The 20,654-nt window shown below is 35.5% G+C and overlaps 1 protein-coding gene across 1 annotated transcript; it reads left to right on the forward strand.

Moving 5' to 3' along the window:
• Positions 1-11,277: 11,277 nt before the first annotated feature.
• Positions 11,278-20,381, forward strand: LOC130834030 (C-type lectin domain family 1 member B-like). Its single transcript, XM_057704131.1, has 8 exons — positions 11,278-11,311; positions 11,704-11,823; positions 13,681-13,779; positions 14,618-14,737; positions 15,723-15,794; positions 15,915-16,066; positions 17,381-17,487; positions 20,240-20,381. The coding sequence occupies exons 1-8, from the start codon at positions 11,278-11,280 to the stop codon at positions 20,379-20,381; spliced, it is 846 nt and encodes a 281-aa protein (XP_057560114.1).
• The last annotated feature ends 273 nt before the right edge of the window (positions 20,382-20,654 follow it).

The raw sequence follows: 20,654 nt of genomic DNA on the forward strand, positions 1-20,654 counted from the left end.
AAAATAGAATAAAAAATATGTTACAAAACTTGTAGATCCCTTAGGACTAAGATCGTTATTAATAAAAAAAGCAAAAACATACAAACAAAAAAACTGGAACTGATCCCAGAGTGGACCAGTTCAATAGAATTGATACTAATATTTCTGTTTCCTTAGAGTCTCAGCTGTAAGTGTCCTTCTACTCACGTTGGGTTTTTCGTATTATTCTGTGACCTGCAGAGCTTCCTTTATTGTTCATCTGTAAGCGTTAGTGTGTGGGGAGGGAGAGGGTACAATAGTGGCTCCTTCCCCTAGGAGTGAGTGAGCAGTGGCACTCTGTTGTTTCAGTTGGGCTTGGAGGTGCCTGTTGCAGAGGGGTGCTGGTGGCTCAGGTGTAAACAGAGTGTCTCAGAGCTGGGACTCTCTCTGGGTTTTTTTTTTTTTTTTTTTTTTTTTTTTTATCTTGGCAGCCTCCCTGCTGCCTGCGTTCCAAGCCTGCTCTCTGCTGCCTGCTGGGGCTTTAAACTAGCCCTGCCTGAGGGCCTGAGGTACCTTGTTATCCCTGAGTGCCTTAGGTGGCCCACAGGGGTCCCTTACTGCCCGCTGCATGTGCAAAAGAGAGAGAGAGTCTATGCTCGTGGCTCCTCCACCCCACCCATGAGCCTGCAGCATCCAGCTGCCATCATGGCAGGGCAGCTCTCAGGGGCAGGCACTCCTCACCGTGGACCTCTTCCCTCCTGTCTTCTCAGTCCATCACCTTACTGGCAACAATTTTTCTCACCCTGAACCAGCTCTCCGGTTCTCACCCTCCCGCTCCTGGACCCTCTGTTCAGTTGTGAATTTATGTCTTAGTCTGGGAACGTTGAGCTGTGGTGAGGCCCCTCCATGTGTTTCTCACTCCCTCCCATCTGCCACAGCTCTGCCGCTTCACCCTCTTTGAGCCATCGTAGATGCCTCCCTACCAGTTATGTCGGGATCCTTGCAGTCCTTTCTGGTGTCCAAGGTCGTCTGTTGGTGTTCAGTTGGTTCTCTGTGGGATTTATTGCATCTTTTGGTGTGTTCCCAATGCATCTGTGGAGAGGGATGCATTCCACGCCACTCTACTTCGCTGCCATCCTTTCTGATCTCCCTGAATTATTCTTTTCAATAACTCCTTTTCCACTTTCAAAACTGTCCTGTCATATATGGGAGTTAGTAACCATTTGATTGCATTTAAATTATCTATCTGCAAGGTCGAAAATCTGGGTATTGTGATTTCTTCTTTCTCCTTATCCACCACTATAAAACTTGGCTTTTCTTCTCTAAGGATATGTTTTATTAATTGACCTATAATCCACCCCACTTTTGGTTTTTGTCTTATGGTCCTCTGCAAAAATTTGCATGACAATTAACCAATTACAGAGCAGAATCCATTTTCTTGTGGTATATCCAGTGGTATATGGCAAACTAAGACACACTTGTTGATCACAGGACGTTGTTAATAGAGAACGCTTAACTATATTAATATCTAAGACAGAGCAGTTTTGAAGCTATTTGCCCTTTGTCTCTTTTGCAAAGTGGTGAAAATTGTGAGATGTGTGGGACCAGCTTTCAAATAAACTGTAAAATTACCTCAGCAATTTGTTTAAAAATCTAGGATAATAGTAGCAATAAAATATTATAAGATAAAAAATATTTTTTCTGTAAATTCAGAATGAAAAATACCATTACTCTAATAAATGTTTATTAGTAATTCCTTTCATAATTTCAGATAAACTATCCTCAGATATTAACTTTTACTGTTAATAGCTTTACAAAAAAACTTCCCTGATGTATTATTGGAGATTTTGTTTTCCAGGTTATTTCATGGACAAACAATGGAAAGTTATACCTAATTTTTCTTAATAATGACATCAAATAAAACCTAAAGACCAAATGTCCTTTTGCTGTAGTCAATATGTAAAATACTTGTAATAATATGTACTGTGAAACACGAATGTGCTTTTTCACTTTCCCTTGTATCTTTACTTGAAAGCAAATTTTCTCTTTAGCAATTAGCCCCAGTTCTACAGGGGTTAGTCAAAAATTATCCACACTCTGGCTGTATAATTTATTTTAATTAACTTTTAGAAAAGACATGTATATCATCTTTTGACATAATCTCCTTGCTTTTCAATACACTTTGTCAATCTGTCAGCAAGCTTTCATATTCCCTCATTAAAAAAATATTTTAGGCTGAGCTGTGAGCCACGAATGCACCACTGTCTTCACTTCTTCATCAGAAGTGAATCCTCATCCTTGTAGGGCTGCTTTCAAGGAACCAAGCAGGTGAAAGTCCAGTGGAGCAAGATTAGGACCATAGGGAGAATGCTTTAACACCTCAAAATGAAGGTTTTCCAGAGTGTTGACAGTGTGGGCTGAAGTGTGTGGACATGCATTGACATGCAAGATCACAGTGCTCTTGGATAGCAGTCTTCTGCATTTAATCCATGGCCACGGACAGGCGTCCGGCTCTTTCTTGATGGCTAACACTTGTGTGATCTTCCTTCAACATCTCTATCCATTGAAACACACTTCTTCACCACAAAACACTTTCTCCACACTGTGCACAAAGTCTTCGATAAATAACAGCACCAGGTACACCCTCAGACCACAAAAAACGAATCTCTGCACGCTGCTCTTCTTTCGTGCAAATCACAGTGGGGCATCCATTTTTACTTGCACCACAGTTATGTTATGTGTTATGAACTGAAATAACACATTCACACCTGCGCAGCAGTGACTGGGGAGTCAATGGCCTTGAACGGAAAGTGCTGATAAGACAGTGCGGCCAACAGAAGTTTTAATATAACTGGAGTGCGGATAATTTTAGACTCACCCTCATATTTCACATGTCCAAGTTCTCTGTGGTAAAACAAATGAATAAATGAATAAAAGGAGATGGTCTGGTAGACCAACAATATCAAAGCACTGGCTTTGGAATTACCCCCAGGAAGGGATCATGATCTTGGGCAAAGTGATTCTCCTCAGGGGAGACCATTTCCGTATATGGCTGACATTGATTTGGATCCACCTATTGGATGACCTTCTAATCTGTGTTTCTAAGATTTTGACTCTTTTTAAAGATTCTTTAAGAGAAATACAAATGGTGTCACTTATGTGATTCTTAATTTTTTTTTAAATTCACATAGGTGATACCATTTGTCTTTCTCTGCCTGGCTTATTCCACTTCACATAATGCCCTGAAATGGATTTCCTTCTTTCTCATGGCTGGATAATATTCTATTACATATTTATGAATATATAGTTATGAATATTTGTTACACAATATTTCATTACATATGTATATAATATATATCACTTATGTTGTTCTCCATATCTTGGCCATTATGAACAATGCTGCAATGAACATAACAGTAAAGATATCTGTTCAAGATTCCTTTGTCATTTCTTTTGGTTATATACCCAGAAGTGGAATTACTGGATCATATGGTAGTTCTATTTTTAATTTTTTGTGGAATCTCCATACTGTTTTCCGTATTGCTGCATCAATTTTTATTCCCACAAACAATGCAAAAGTATTCCCTTTTCTCCTTTCTCCACCAATATTTGTTCTCCCTTGTCTTTTTGATGTTAGCCATTTTAATGGTGGTGAGGTGTTATGGTTTTGATTTGTTTCCCTGATGATTAGTGATGTTGAACACCTTTTCATGTACATGTTGGTCATTTGTGTGTCTCTGTAAAAATGTCTATTCAATTTTTCTGACCATTTTAAAATCAGATTTTCTTTTTGGTATTGAGTTGTGTGAGTTTTTCATGTATTTTGGCTATTAACCACTTATCAGATATATGATTTGCAAGTATTTTCTCCCATTTTGAGGTTACTTTTTCATTTTTTTTTTTTTTTTTTTTATTATTTTATTTTATTTTTTTTGGGGGTACACCAGGTTCAATCAATTGTTTTTTTTACACATATCCCCATATTCCCTCCCTTCCTTGACGCCCCCCCCTCGATTCCCCCCCACCCTCCCTGCCCCAGTCCTCTAAGGCATCTTCCATCCTCGAGTTGGACTCCCTTTGTTATACAACAACTTCCCACTGACTATTTTACAGGTGGTAGTATATATATGTCTGTACTACTCTCCCGCTTCTTCTCAGTTTCCCCTTCACCCCCCGCCCCCTCCCATACCTCGAGTTCTCCAGTCCATTCTCTGTATCTGTTTCCCTGTTCTTGTCACTGAGTTCATCAGTACCATTTTTATATTCCGTATATGTGAGTTAGCATACAATATTTGTCTTTCTCTTTCTGACTTACTTCACTCTGTATGACAGATTGTAGTTCTATCCACCTCATTACATATAGCTCCATCTCATCCCTTTTTATAGCTGAGTAATATTCCATTGTATATATATGCCACATCTTCTGTATCCATTCATTTGTTGATGGGCATTTAGGTTGCTTCCATGTCCTGGCTATTGTAAAGAGTGCTGCAATAAACATGATGGTACAAGTTTCTTTTGGGATTATGGTTTTCTTTGGGTATATGCCCAGGAGTGGGATGACTGGATCATATGGTAGTTCTATTTGTAGTTTTTTAAGGAACCTCCAAATTGTTTTCCATAGTGGCTGTACCAACTTACAGTCCCACCAACAGTGCAGGAGAGTTCCCTTTTCTCCACACCCTCTCCAACATTTGTTGTTTCCAGACTTTGTGATGATGGCCATTCTGATTGGTGTGAGGTGATACCTCATTGTGGCTTTGACTTGCATTTCTCTGATGATGAGTGATGTTGAGCATCTTTTCATGTGTTTGTTGGCCATCTGTATGTCTTCTTTGGAGAAATGTCTATTTAGGTCTTCTGCCCATTTGTGGATTGGGTTATTTGCTTTTTTGGTATGAAGCTGCATGAGCTGCTTGTATATTTTGGAGGTTAATCCTTTGTCCGTTGTTTCATAGGCAATTATTTTTTCCCATTCTGAGGGTTGCCTTTTAGTCTTGTTTATGGTTTCTTTTGCTGTGCAAAAGCTTTTAAGTTTCATGAGGTCCCATTCGTTTATTCTTGATTTTATTTCCATGATTCTAGGAGGTGGGTCAAAAAGGATGTTGCTTTGATGTATGTCAAAGAGTGTTCTGCCTATGTTTTCCTCTAGGAGTTTGATAGTGTCTGGCCTTACATGTAGGTCTTTAATCCATTTGGAGTTTATTTTTGTGTATGGTGTTAGGAAGTGTTCTAATTTCATTCTTTTACATGTTGCTGTCCAATTTTCCCAGCACCACTTATTGAAGAGGCTGTCTTTTTTCCATTGTATACTCGTGCCTCCTTTGTCAAAGATAAGGTGCCCATATGTGTTTGGACTTACTTCTGAGTTCTCTATTCTGTTCCATTGATCTTCCTTTCTATTTTTGTGCCAGTACCATACTGTCTTGATCACTATGGCCTTGTAGTATAGTTTGAAGTCAGGAAGCCTGATTCCACCAACTCCATTTTTCCTTCTCAAGATTGCTTTGGCTATTCGGGGTCTTTTGCGTTTCCATACAAATCGTAAGATTTCTTGCTCTAGTTCTGTGAAAAATGCCATTGGTAATCTGATCGGGATTGCATTAAATCTGTAAATTGCTTTGGGTAGTACAGTCATTTTCACTATGTTGATTCTTCCAATCCAGGAACATGGTATATCCCTCCATCTGTTTATGTCATCTTTGATTTCTTTCATCAATGTCTTAAAGTTTTCTGCATACAGATCTTTTGCCTCCTTAGGCAGGTTTATTCCTAGGTATTTTATTCTTTTGGTTGCAATGGTGAATGGGAGAGTTTCCTTAATTTCTCTTTCTGCTCTTCCGTTGTTCGTGTATAGGAATGCAAGAGATTTCTGTGCATTAATTTTGTATCCTGCTACTTTACTAAACTCATCAATGAGTGCTAGCAGTTTTCTGGTAGAGTCTTTAGGGTTTTCTATATATAGTATCATGTCATCTGCAAAGAGTGATAATTTTACTTCTTCTTTTCCAATTTGGATTCCTTTAATTTCTTTTTCTTCTCTGATTGCTGTGGCTAACACTTCCAAAACTATGTTGAATAACAGTGGTGAGAGTGGACACCCTTGTCTTGTTCCTGTTCTTAGAGGGAATTCTTCCAGTTTTTCTCCATTGAGAACAATGTTGGCTTTTGGTTTGTCATATATGGCTTTTATGATGTTGAGGTAATTTCCTTCTATGCCCATTTTCTGGAGAGCTTTTATCATAAATGGATGTTGAACTTTGTCAAAAGCTTTTTCTGCATCTATTGAAATGATCATATGGTTTTTATCCTTCAATTTGTTGATATGATGTATCACGTTGATTGATTTGCGTATATTGAAGAATCCTTGCATCCCAGGGATAAACCCCACTTGATCGTGGTGTATGATTTTTTTAATGTGCTGTTGCAGTCTGTTAGCTAGTATTTTGTTGAGGATTTTTGCATCTATATTCATCAGTGATATTGGTCTGTAGTTTTCTTTTTTTGTGACATCTTTGCCTGGTTTTGGTATCAGGGTGATGGTAGCCTCATAGAATGAGTTTGGGAGTGCTCCGCCTTCTGCAATATTTTGGAAGAGTTTGAGAAGGATAGGTGTTAACTCTTCTCGAAATGTTTGATAGAATTCGCCTGTGAATCCATCTGGTCCTGGGCTTTTGTGTGTTGGGAGATTTTTAATCACTGCCTCAATTTCTGTACTTGTGATTGGTCTGTTCATGGTTTCTATTTCTTCCTGGTTCAGTCTTGGAAGATTGTATTTTTCTAAGAATGTATCCATTTCTTCCAGGTTATCCAATTGATTGGCATATAGTTGCTTGTAGTAGTCTCTCATGATGTTTTGTATTTCTGAGGTGTCCGTTGTGACTTCTCCTTTTTCATTTCTAATTCTGTTGATTTGCATCTTCTCCCTTTTTTTCTTGATGAGTCTGGCTAATGGTTTATCAATTTTGTTAATCTTCTCAAAGAACCAGCTTTTAGTTTTATTGATTTTTCTTATGGTTTCTTTCCTTTCTTTTTCATTTATTTCTGCTCTGATCTTTATGATTTCTTTCCTTCTGCTCATTTTGGGGTTTCTTTGTTCTTCTTTCTCTAGTTGTTTGAGGTGTAAGGTTAGGTTGTTTATTCGATCATTTTCTTGTTTCTTAAGGTAGGACTGTATTGCTATAAACTTCCCTCTTAGAACTGCTTTTGCTGCATCCCATAGGTTTTGGGTTGTTGTGTTTTCGTTGTCATTTGTTTCTAGATACTTTTTGATTTCCTCTTTGATTTCTGTAGTGATTCCTTGGTTGTTTAATAGTGAATTGTTTAGCCTCCATGTGTTTGTATTTTTTGCAGTTTTTTTCCTGTAATTGATATCTAGTCTCATGGCATTGTGGTCTGAGAAGATGCTTGATATGATTTCAATTTTCTTGAATTTGCTGAGGTTTGATTTGTGACCCAGGATGTGATCTATCCTGGAAAATGTTCCGTGTGCACTTGAGAAGAAAGTGTAGTCTGTCGTTTTTGGATGGAATGTCCTATAAATATCAATTAAGTCGAGATGGTCTAATGTGTCATTTAAAGCTTGTGTGTCTTTATTTATTTTCTGTTTGGATGATCTGTCCATTGATGTAAGTGGGGTGTTCAAGTCTCCCACTATAATTGTGTTACTGTCGATGTACCCTTTTATAGCTGTTAGCATTTGCCTTATGTATTGAGGTGCTCCTATATTGGGGGCATAGATATTTACCATTGTGATATGTTCTTCTTGGATGGATCCCTTGATCATTATGTAGTGCCCTTCCTTGTCTCTTTTAATAGTCTTTACTTTCAAGTCTAATTTGTCTGATATGAGTATTGCTACTCCAGCTTTCTTTTGACTTCCATTTGCATGGAATATCTTTTTCCATCCCTTCACTTTCAGTCTATATGTATCCCTTGGTCTGAAGTGGGTTTCTTGTAGGCAGCATATAGAAGGGTCTTGTTTTTGTATCCATTCAGCCAGTCTGTGTCTTTTGGTTGGAGCATTTAATCCATTGACATTTAAAGTGATTATTGACATGTGTGTTCCAATTACCATTTTCTGAATTGTTTTGGGTTTGTATTTGTAGGTGTTTTCCTTTTCTTGTGTTTCCTACTTAGAGAAGTTCCTTTAGCACTTGTTGTAAGGCTGGTTTGGTGGTGCTGAATTCTCTTAACTTTTGCTTGTCTGGAAAGCTTTTGATTTCTCCCTCAAATCTGAATGAGATTCTTGCTGGGTAAAGTATTCTTGGCTGTAGGTTTCTCTCTTTCAGGACTTTCAGTATATCCTGCCATTCCCTTCTGGCCTGCAGAGTTTCTGTAGAAAGGTCAGCTGTTATCCTGATGGGTTTTCCCTTATATGTTGTTTGTTGCTTTTCTCTTGCTGCTTTTAATATTTTTTCTTTGTGTTGAATTGTCGTTAGTTTGATTAATATGTGTCTTGGTGTATTTCTCCTTGGGTTTATTCTGTATGGGACTCTCTGTGCTTCTTGGACTTGGTGAATTATTTCCTTTCCCATGTTGGGGAAGTTTTCCACTAGAACCTCTTCAAATATTTTCACAGACCCTTTCTTGTTTTCTTCTTCTTCTGGGATGCCTATAATTCGAATGTTGGTACGTTTAAGGTTATCACTGAGGTCTCTGAGGCTGTCTTCTAGTCTTTTTATTTTTTTATCTTTTTCCTGCTCTGTGGCGTTTATTTCTTCCATTCTATCTTCCAACTCACTTATTCGTTCTTCTGCCTCAGTCATTCTGCTGGTTAGAGCATCTAGAGTATTTTTAATTTCAGTTATTTTGTTATCCATTGCTGTTTGTTTTTCTGAGTTCTTATGAACTGTTTCTTGTACTTTCTCTAATTTGTTATCGAGATTTTGTATCATTTTTACTATCATTACTCTAAATTCTTTTTCAGGCATTTTTCCTATTTCCTCCTCATTTATTTGGTCTTGTGGGTTTTTTTCCTGCTCCTTTGCCTGCATGGTGTTTCTTTGTTTCCTCATGGTTGTCCAAGCTTTTGGGGTTGCTTGTCCTGGTGATAGAGGTGTTTATAGAAGACTGTCCAAGCCTCAGACTAATGTCCAAGTATTGGATTAGACGAATATTCAGTCGGCTATGTCAGGTTCTCCGCAGCCCTTTCCGGTGTCCGAGGCAGTCTGCTGGTGTTCAGCTGGTTCTCTGTGGGAATCCCGAAGCCATTGTCTTCTGATGGCTTCTTGCTAATTCCAGCATGGTGAGCTTACTCCGGGCGCCTGGCCGCACGCAGCGCGCCCTCCCCGCAAGTGTCGGTCGCCACTTTTTCATTTTGTTGGTGGTTTGCCCTGTTATGCAGAAGCTTTTTTAGTTTGATGTAGTCTTTTTATTTAATTTATCTACATTAACATATGTCCATCTCATAAGGCAGATTTCAATAAAGTGATTATATTGGATGTATAGTATTTCATTATATTAATAGAGAATTAACTGATCCCTAATTTATGAACATATATTTTTCTAATATCTCTGTTGCTCAGATATAATACTATTATGACTGTTTTCTAGGAAAATTTGTCCACAACATGAATTTTTTAATACTGAATCACTCTTGGCTTTTATTTTCCTATATCTGTTAGAATTTCTTTGAAAACAGGATAGATATAATATGTAATATAATATGAGGCCTAATAATTAAGCAAATATGAGTGATCTTTTTCTCTTACCTAGAGTCCACTTGCCTGTGATCACCAGTGTCAATAATTTTCTATATTCATATGAATGAAACACATTTGCATGTACTGTTTCTTCTTGTTGTTTTTCTTCTTCTTCTCTTTCTCCTCCTCATTTTCCTTCCTTTTTTTCCTTGTTTTATGCTATTATAAGTGCCCACTGCTTTGCTACTTGGTTCTTGCTCCTAAGCAACAAAACATATAGAAACTTCCTTCTAGTTATCCTTTATAGGGTTCTCTCTTTAAAATGCATGGATATGTAACCATCCAAGTGGAGAGGTGGTTAATCATATCACAGGGCTACAGTACAATAAGTTTATTTCATTCTAATGTAATGGAACCACACAAGAATGGGATACTGTGTATGTCCATATAATATTTTCATATTTGCTTATTATAAGAGATATTCACACATTAATGATTAATACTTTTCCTTTTTTCCCACTTATCTGAATCCTGACCCAATGAATGCAATCAGATTTTTAAATTTAGCATCAGAAAGTAAACATAATAAAAATGAATTACAGTACAGGCAGACAATCCATGTAGAATATTTTTTATAAAGCCTCTGCTTTCTCCACTCCTGGCTTTACTGGGATCTTTGAATGAGCGATAACATTATAATATTCTCTTTGGTCAACCAAACTTGTATTTCATAGATTAAAAGGTAAAATGTGATGTATTTTTAGGAAAACTTGCAAGACCATTTGATCTGAACTGGACATAGGAGGATGGGAAACTTACGACCACTGCCTGTATCTGAGGTATCTTGTGTGGTTTCAACCAGACTCACACATACATTAGTTTCTATGAGGTTATAACCCTGATAAGAAAGAGTCATGTCTATTTTTGCTTGTGTACAATATCTGTTTATTCCCACTATGAGTATTGAAATTTTTTCACTTGAGCAGTAAAGAGCAAAAGGTAGATTGTTGGTGGCTACCCAACCATATTTATATGAATAGAATTTGGTTTTCCTCTTCAACAAAGTCAGGGTGGGGGTAGTACCAAAAAACTTTAAGTCAAACTGTCACTATCTGGACATATAGATTTTATTATGTGATTTCTATCTTCAAATGCCTTTTTATATAGACAATCATTTAAATCCACCTTTGATGAACAGGTATGTTATTTCCAGTGTTATTCCTTTTTTAAATTCCTCTGGTTGTCTAGAATCTTAGTTTCCATATACCTGTGTCTTCCTTTACCCAATTCTCATAAAAATTTTAACTCTAGACTACACAATTACATTATTTTTGACAGTGGCTTTTCCTAATTTATTTCTGGAGTGATGGACTATTACCTGTACATACCAGATGGTATTTAAAGGCTTGTTGTATGTAGTTTAGTTAAGTAGGGGTGACTATTTTTGTATACTTATTAGAAAATATCCAGTTATAGATTCACATTTCCTCTGTGGTTTTTGTCAAATTAATTTAGTTTCATACAACTGCAAGTAGCTGTCCCACCTGAGGCTAGGTCTGAACTTCTCATCAACTCTAGGAGGATAGTGAAAGAAATATCTCTTCATTCATCTGCCAGCACCTTTATAAGCATTTCTTCACCATCAGGATAAAGAAGTCATCCAGATATCTCCATAATGTCAAATGCTTCAGACTATGAACAACCTCCAGGTATTTTTTTTTTTTAATCTAAATGTCCTATGCCATTTTAATGAAAATAAAATTTTGATTGTTTTTGTTCATCATAACTGCTGGTTATGATTATTCTAGGGCCATTATATTTTTAAAATTTCCCAGGTATAACTGAAAGAGTGCTTTAAAATGTATTTAAAAGAAATAATTATCTATTTCCTGGCTCGATCCAAAGTGTAATCAGCCAATTTAAATACTTTTAGGAAAGTTGAATGAGCTATTGAGTGGAGATGTGATTTGAGTATCTTTGATTTTACTACTACTATATGTGTATTTCTAGTGATCTTTGAAAATAGCAATGAATCTCTTAAGTTCTAATCTCATTTGCTTTACAAGCTTATAGAGTAATTATGTATTTTCTATGCTAAAAGAAAACACAGAGCAGACAGAGACAATCCCTATTGTGGACTTGGAACCACCTCCTGCCCTTCCTCTTCCTCCTCCTCCTGAGGATGACTGGGGCCCGATTCCTGAGAACACCAATGTGGATGGTAAAGTAGATATACCAGATTTTATTCATTTATGGTTTCTCTTTGCTGTCTTAAGGTACATCTTTTATTTTACATTTCTCTAGTTGTTTCTACTTGGAAATTTTAAAATGTAGATAAAATATAGAGATTAAAAAATTTTCAAAACATATATAGAAGTAAAACGAAGGCATATTTTCTGACAGAGAAGTTTGAAATTTTCATATATTAAAGAGCATAATTAAAGATGAAAGAAGCCATTGATCCAAATTTCGGCATGTTTCCTCACATGATACTGAGAGACTTAAGCTTGATCAAGGTTTAAAATTCAGAAAACGTATAAAAATACAAAGAAAGTTAGAACCCTATTACATGATGCCTCCTTTTGATCATAGTTAAACTTAATACGATGTAATAAAGTGGGGTTTCCCAACTTTAGCACTAATGACATTTTGGGCTAGATAACTTTGTTGTGGGACACTGTTTAGTGATTGTAGGATGTTTAGCACCATCCTTGGCACCTATGCACTAGATGTCAGTACCACCCACCCCTCAGTTATGACACCAAGAATGTCTCCAGACATTTATTAGTGTCCCCTGGGGAACAAACTTTCTTCTGGTTGAAAACCACCAAGTTGTATCATTCAAAAGTTAAAGAAATGGTTTAGAAATTAGTTATGAATATAACCATTGTCTTTGATGCCAATTTTCATCTTGTTTCAGAAATACAATTCTTCCAAAATATAAAGAAATATCTTTTTTACATTGGAGTTTTATTTTGGAGGGAAATAAACTTACCAATAAAAGACTATTAACAATGATTTCTGAAAGTTTAGTTTCTAGAATGTGGGGATGTATCATATTATTTTTGTGAAACTGAATAAATTATAGATGTCATTTGACCTAAAACAAAATGTCATCCCTTTAAAGCATTCACTAAGATTTACTGTAATTCTTTGTGAAGGGAATATACTACTAGTCATCAATTTCAAGTAAAGAGTTCTATCTTAATAATAACACAGATTTAAAGTTGTTAAGCATTTCTGCACCTGATGATATTAATGAGGATAATGTAATCTGGACTGAAATTTTGTGACTGGTATTTAAGGATATTTAATAATACTGTATGCAGAATTTTCACCTGTACTGGAAATCCCCAAAGACACACTCAGGTTTAATGATTCACCAGGAGAATTCACAGGACTCTTTACAGTTGTACTCATAGCTGAGATTTATGACAATGAAAGGATAACGAGCATAGTCAGCAAAGGGAAAAGGCACATGAAATGTGGGGGAGACCAGGCTCAAGCTTCCAAGGGTCCTCTCCTAGCAGAGTCACACAGGTCACAGGAATTCCCCCAGCAACAAGTTGTGACAATGTGTCAAATGTTGCCAAGCAGGGAAATTCATTAGGGAATCAACATTCAGGGTATTTATTGGGGGTTAATCACATAGGCAGCATCTGGCTGGCATGTAACAATATTTCAGACTTCCCAAAGGAAAGCAATGGTTCAGCACAAGCTATATTGTTTGCACAAACAGTGGAGGCATGGTGAGTGCCTATCAGTTAATGGTTGTGGAAACTCTACTAGGCTTAGGAAACCTAAATCTAGGTTTCCAGATGTCAGCCAAGGCCAATCTTGTATGCGAGCCTCTCGGGATAGAAGCCAGGTCTGCTACATTAATTCTTTTCTGCACATCCTCCAAAATACTTTTTTTTCCCCCTCATTCAGCCTAATAGTTCATAGTAATTCACACTTTGGGCATTATTTTTCAGAAAATGTGGGCATTTTATCAATAGTAAAAGGAAAATAAAGGTATTAATCTTTCAAATAACAGGAGCTTACATTATTTCTGATTTTCACTCACTCTGTTTCTTAGCTTCTCGTTTTTCATTCTCTCCACATGGAATAATTCCTGTGATCCTGGGAATCTTCAGCCTGCTGCTTTTGATGTTGTGTGGATTCTTTGGTTATCAGTGTAAGTCTGATTAATCGGGAGAAAAGGAATAAGAGACTATTTGTCAGATTATCATATTTCTTTAAACCATTTCCAGAGAATAGTTTTTGGTAAATCTTTTATTGCCATACTGAATGCAGAAGAGGAAAAGATGACATGAAAATATCACAACTTTTTACCATATGAATGAATTTAACCTCGTGAGTTCTCAGTAACATTTTTTCCAGAGAAGCTATATCATTGAAATTACTGCAGAAGATACTGAGAGTAATGCTTATTATCAGTATTTCTGAAAATGAGAACTTAATATGTTATTAAACTCAATGAATTTGTAGCTATCTTTACATTGAAAATAAGTAATTTTTACAATTTGTTCAAATGACCCATTCCTGCAGCATCCTAAATTAGATCAATGGAATGTTTTAATTATTATTAAAATCATTCACAAGTTATTTTAAAATGTAGTTTCTCATTGATAAAGTTAGTTTGATATTCAGAATTCTAAAATTTGATTTGGAAGTGAAATTCTACACATTACATAAAGTCATGCTACTGAAAGATTTATTTGAGACTTGCTTTTTGTTGCTGTCTATTTTAATTAAATTGAAACATTATCCAGTTAATATAAACACATTTAATCTTATAAAGAATTAGGATGATATTTTAGATTCAGGCATGGACTTTAGAAATAATAGTGGATAAATGAAAACATACTTAGCCAAATATTTTTATAGTTTTTGAAAACATTTATGGGAAACTTTATTAAGGATATACTATAAAAATTAAGCTTCACAATCTAATATCCTACTGTTTCATAAGGGAGCATGTGTTTTATACTCATCTGGAATTCTTGTTCTAGACTTTCAAAGTGTTCAGGAATCAGAGAACAAGATGAAGAGCCTTAACCAATGGATTGAGTCTTTGCAAAACAAAAAGGAAAACTTCCTTCAGGTTCAAAAAGCTCTTGACCGAAATAAAGGTAATATTAGAGCTAGAACAAACTATCTTTACAGAATGCTAGATAGTTTTTCTTGTTGCAGCCATAAAATGGTTTGCTGCAAAATGCAACAGGAGCTAATATAGCAGCGTGGCAGTTTTAATGGCTTCTTGCCTCTTAGTTCTTCATGGATCTTCTGGAACTGAGTGAGTCTCACATTTACCAAATACAGCCTCTTGTATTAATTAATTAACTCATTCACTTAGTTAATCACTCACATTTATTCAATGCAACCCAGATGCCAGCCACTTGGCTGGTGATCAAAGATAAATACAATATGAACCCTGCCCTTGGGAGGCTTAGAGAAAATGTACAGACCAAAAATAAACCAAAATTTCAGAGTATGCTGAAAAGCAATGGTGCTTTCATAGTTTCTAAGTGCCTCCTAAGGAGAGGCATTTATAATAACATACAGTAATCATAAAGCTTCTTTTATGCTAATTGAATTATAAAATAGTCTATGTTATGATAAATAAATGTTTTACAAAGGCTTTGCATTAAAATGTCAGTTGTTTTTTCCTTTGAGGTATTAAACCTATATTGAAAAATTAAATGAACCATCTGAGAGTCCATTAGTGATTCATGTTAAAAGACTGGTTTCTTTTTTTTAATTGAGATATGATTGACATATAACCTTGCATAATCTGGAGGTGTCCAACATGTGGGTTTGATACATTTATATATTGCAATATGATTATTGTAATAGCCTTAGCTAATACCTTTATCATGTCAGTTTATAGTATAGTATTGTTGACTATAATCACTAAATTGTGCATTTTAGAAGGCTGGTTTCTAAGCAACCGGTTGCTTCAGCCAGAGATAAAGCTAATTAAGCAGGGAAGGGAACTGGACTAAAACTATTTGTACATTTTGCCACTTGATCATTATTATTATTATGACTCTTGAAACAGTAAAAAATCAGATGAAAGGTGTATTCTTATCTAATGTTAAGTCTTGTCTTATATAGAAATCCTAGAGTGGCTCCGAAACAAGAATGAGTATATCACTGAGGCTCTACAAGAACTAAATGCTAAACAAGGTAATTTGGAAGTAATTTTTAATATTAGCTTCATTCTTTTAAGTGGGAGAAGGTGTGAAGCCATATGGCCTTGTTTTTGAGGTTCTGTGGGCTCTGAGATTTAAATATTTTCTTTCCTAGGAGATAGGTGTGGACCTTCTGTGAGTCACTGGGTACAATACAGAGACCACTGCTACCACCAAACCGTGGAAATGGTTTCTTGGTTAGAGTGTTCTGATCTTTGTGTCTCTTTGAATGCTACATTTTTAAAGACAGAAAGGAGTAGATTGATGGTGAGATTGTTTTTCATTCTTTACTTCTGGGATATAAATATATAGTAGCCACCTGCTTTACCTGCAGGTGGAAGGAAGGGCTTTACCTGCAGCTCTGAAACCAGGGTAAGGGGTGCTCTCTTGGTTTGTTTCCTCCTCATCTTTCCCTGGCGTACTCCATGTCAGCACCTTTATTTCCTAACACACCATTGCATTTGCTGTTCCCGCTATGTGCAATATTCTTCTCTCAGATTCAGTCATGGCGAAATGCTTCACCTCATTCAACTTTTTATTCAGTTGTCACCTTCTTAGTGAGACCTGCCCTGACAACCCTATTTAAAATTGCAATCTGTGTATCAGTGCCCACCCCTCCTCAGTACTTCTAGGCATTCCTACCCTGCTTTAATTTTTTATAGCACTTATCACCTTCTTATGTACCATATCATTTATACATATGTTGTTTACTTCTCTCTGGCCCACATCCTCCAGAAGCAGGGATCTTTCTCATTTTTGTTCAATGATATATCTCAAGCTCTAAGAATAGGCACAGCATTAAACAAATGATAAAATAAGTTAAGAAAGTAATTCATATCTTGGTGTGGTGTCCTCTTAAATATAAAATTTTCTTTTATAATCATCACCTACTATTTGGTTCAGAAAAAAATAATATTTACCTAGTGAAAGTGTTAAAAACCATGCAAAACTTCTGAAATAACTATATCAAAAGGATACAGGAGGTGAGAAGATAGGTCATGAGACTAAAAATTCTGTCTTCATACAATAGGAAGTCAGAACAAATAAAGAGTTAGGAGCAGTTAATTGCCTCTGGAGAATGGCATTTGTTGAGGGAGGGAATGACTACTATTTTATATATATTTAGCATCATTTGACTTTTAAAACCAAGTGCATGTATTTATGTGATAAATTTAAAAAATATATATAAGTGTAAAAAATTGGATAAAATACAGTTACAATACAGTTAATGCTGTGCCATTTTTGTTGTTGTTGTTGTTCCCTTTCTTTTTAGAACTTAAATGCTTCTAATATATGCTGGGGAAATAAAAACCTTTTTCATTACTGGAACTAAGCTAAAAAAATAAAAATGAAAATGAAATATTCTATTAGCTCTCTTTTCTTTTTTTCTTCTTTGTGTTTATTTCCTGGTTTGAGAAATGCACAGATACTAAGAACTGAATTTTTTTTCAATGTTTTATTTATCAGTGGGCATATATAGACTGCATTATTTTTATTTTCATTATTCTTTACACAGTTCTATATTTTTATGTCTAATGCACGTTTAGTATGAACACTTTTGTGTATTTTGATTCCATGTAGAGCATCATGAAGGTACTTGCAGCAAATCACACTTGGCTTGGCCTGTCTTATAAGGAAGAAGACAATCAGTGGCAGTGGGAGGATGGTTCCCTTCCTTCTCCTGGCCTGTAAGTTTCTAGTGTGTTATCCATTTCCTTACTCCCTTTTCAATGTCTTTGGCCTAAAGAGCTTGAGGAAATAGAGAAGATCATTAGGGATCGAATTTAGACCTTTTTATTTCTTGTTTTTGTTATCTCATATTATACTGTCAGCAATTTTGCCAAGCATAAAGTCATTTAGATATTTCATAATTAGTGTAAATAAACCCTTATTATTAGATGATCTGAATGATTACAATTTCAGATAAGAAATATAATATGGGGAAGGATGTCATTAGCATGAATATGGGACCTCTCTGGTATTTTTATTGGGAAGAAGTGTGGAATTGTCTTTCCTCAGCCAAACAGTTTGGGCCTTTTTTCCCCCCTTGGCTTTAAGTACATATTTTTCAATTGCTATACAGAAACACTGCATTACACAATTACGGCAAAAAAATATTTTCAAGCTGTTTCATCACTGTGTGCCAGTCTTAGATAATATTTCAAAGTTTTGATAATTTTGATAGCTGATTATTTTTATTTTGTTCTTTTAGGCTGTATTGTTCTAATGTTTAGTGAGGCTGTTTTTCTAATAACCTATAATAATACTTTTGACCATTTTATACTATTTATCTTTTATTTCTTGGTAGGATTCCTTATATATTAATTTTGTAACTTCTCTTGCACACATCTTACCAGTGTTTTCCTTTAATAATTTGTCCTTTTAAGTTTATTTGCTTTTATCATATGAACAAATGGTTAACATTTAAGTATAACGAGATTGTCTTTGCTCAGTTGAAATTTATTTTAAGACATGAGGTAGACGATGATGGGTGATGACTTAGAGGGCCAGGATAGGGAGGGTGGGAGGGAGTCATGGGAGGGAGGGGATATGGGGATATATGTATAAATGCAGCTGATTCACTTTGGTGTACCTCAAAAACTGGCACAAGAGTGTAAAGCAATTATATTCCAATAAACAGCTTTAAAAAAAAAAGACATGAGGTAGAAAGCTGAAACATGTACATGTATGTCCCAATGTAGATATAATTATATTTGTCTCTCTATGTGTATCTCGATTAAGTAATCAATTGTCAATATTGTTTAAATGATTCATTTTTTATCACTGATTTTAATGTCATTTATTATATACCAAAATTTAATATTTAAATAATTTTAGTCTTTTTACATATTCCTTAAGTATTTCATAGTTTGTGTAAATACTTTATGTGCAAATATACTTGAATATTTTCCCGGACTTGCCTATACTATTGCATCAAATTGTTAGTCTGTTCTAACTTTCACAGTTGATCATTTTAATTATTGGAATTTTGTAACTTGAAAGTTTTCCTCTACTTCAAACCTTGAATAATGTTTTGAACATAGAACATTCAATAGGTATGTTGAATTAATGAATGAAATAACATGAAATATTTTGGCGATTTAATGTTCCCAACACAGTTCAGAATATTTTTTCTAGTTCCTTTGGCATTTTTAAAAGAAATGTACAATGCTTTTAGTAAACTAGGAAATGAGCTTTGCCTTTTTTTGTTTTTTAAGTTAGTACTAAACCAGTCCTGCTCTAGAATTGATGAAAAGTTATTTTGTTGACATTGACCTAAAATGTTCTTTATAATCTAGATCTTTAGTAAAGGATTAAATTCAACCAGAGTATTTGATAGTATCTGCCCTGTGGCATTTATATGAGTGGTGATTTTGTAAATTAAAGTAAAATGAATATATCAGGGCAGAGGCAAGTGTCCTGAAATATTATACATGCAGTTGACCCTTGAACAATGCAGGGTGTTAGGGGTACTGACCCACCTCGTAGTGGAAGGTCTGCTTAGAAATTATAGTTCCCTTCTATAGGCCATTCCAAAACTACATGTTAAACCAACCATGGATCCTGTAGTACTGTAATATTTGCTATTGGAAAAATCTGCATATAAGTAGAGCTGCGTAGTTCAAATCCACGTTGTTCAAGGATACATACACATACACACACACCTATACACATACACAAGGTCTAAACTTCATTACTAATTTTGGCTAACTTTTTTTTTTTGAATGTTCATAGCAGCTTTATTCATAACAGCTTAAAACTGGAAACTCAAATGTCCATCAACTGATGAATGGACAAATTACAGTATATCAATACAATGGCATACCACTCAGCAACAAAGAGGAATGAACTACTGACACAAGCAACAATGCTAATGAATCTCAAAAGAATTATGCTAAATTAAAGAAGCCAGACACAGAAGACTACATAACTATGTTTCCATATATATATAATTCTAGAGGAAGCAACACTATAATGATAGAAAGCAGAACAGTGGTTTTGGCTAACTTTTATACCTAATGTATTTACAAGTAAAATATCCCTCCTCTGACTGCAGCTGTACATGCATGTGGTTTCTATTGTGCCAATCTGTACTTAAACTTAATCAGATATCCCAGATCGTATGTCTTGTCTTTCCTGCTGTTGCCATCATTTTCTAGCCTGACCGTTCTCTTCTTCTCTATACAGGTGTACTTTTTCCCACTTATAAATACTTATAAATAATCATCACATTTTGTGAAGCTTATTTATGACTTATATGCCTATCTCTTTTTGTATATGTAAATGTATGAGTTCTTTGAAAAGAGAGAGAGTACCTTTACTCTCTTGAGTTCCCTACAGTGCCTGATATAATAAATTTCACATAGCACATTCTTAAGTAATGCTACTTAATTTGAACACAGTGAATGGCCAGTAACTTGTGTTTTCTAAATTTCTCAGGAATCTACCACAGCCAAGTTTGGATTTCCATGGGAATTGTGTGTATGCAAATGTGCACACTGTTGGCACGGATAACTGCACCATGTCCTCTTCATGCATGTGTGAGAAGCCTGTCGGTGCTAAAAACTCAGAAAACTGCTGAGGTTCGTACACATCAATAACATTCCAGATTCAAAATCTGCCTGCCTTTATTCTATTGTCACTTCACGTTATTCATAACTTTTTTTTTTTTTTGGCAGAAATTGATAAATGACCTCATGATAGAAGCCAGAATCTAAAGTTAAAGGAGAAATATCAGAGAAGCACAGAAAACTTAGAAACTCAGAATCTGTTTGATTTTCTGAGAATTGTATAAGTGAATTAATAAATATATCATTTGTCTTAAATACTTAGCCTTTTGAAGTCTTTATTACAT

Source organism: Hippopotamus amphibius, chromosome 12 (assembly GCF_030028045.1).
Source record: "Hippopotamus amphibius kiboko isolate mHipAmp2 chromosome 12, mHipAmp2.hap2, whole genome shotgun sequence".
Classification (NCBI taxonomy): domain Eukaryota; kingdom Metazoa; phylum Chordata; class Mammalia; order Artiodactyla; family Hippopotamidae; genus Hippopotamus; species Hippopotamus amphibius.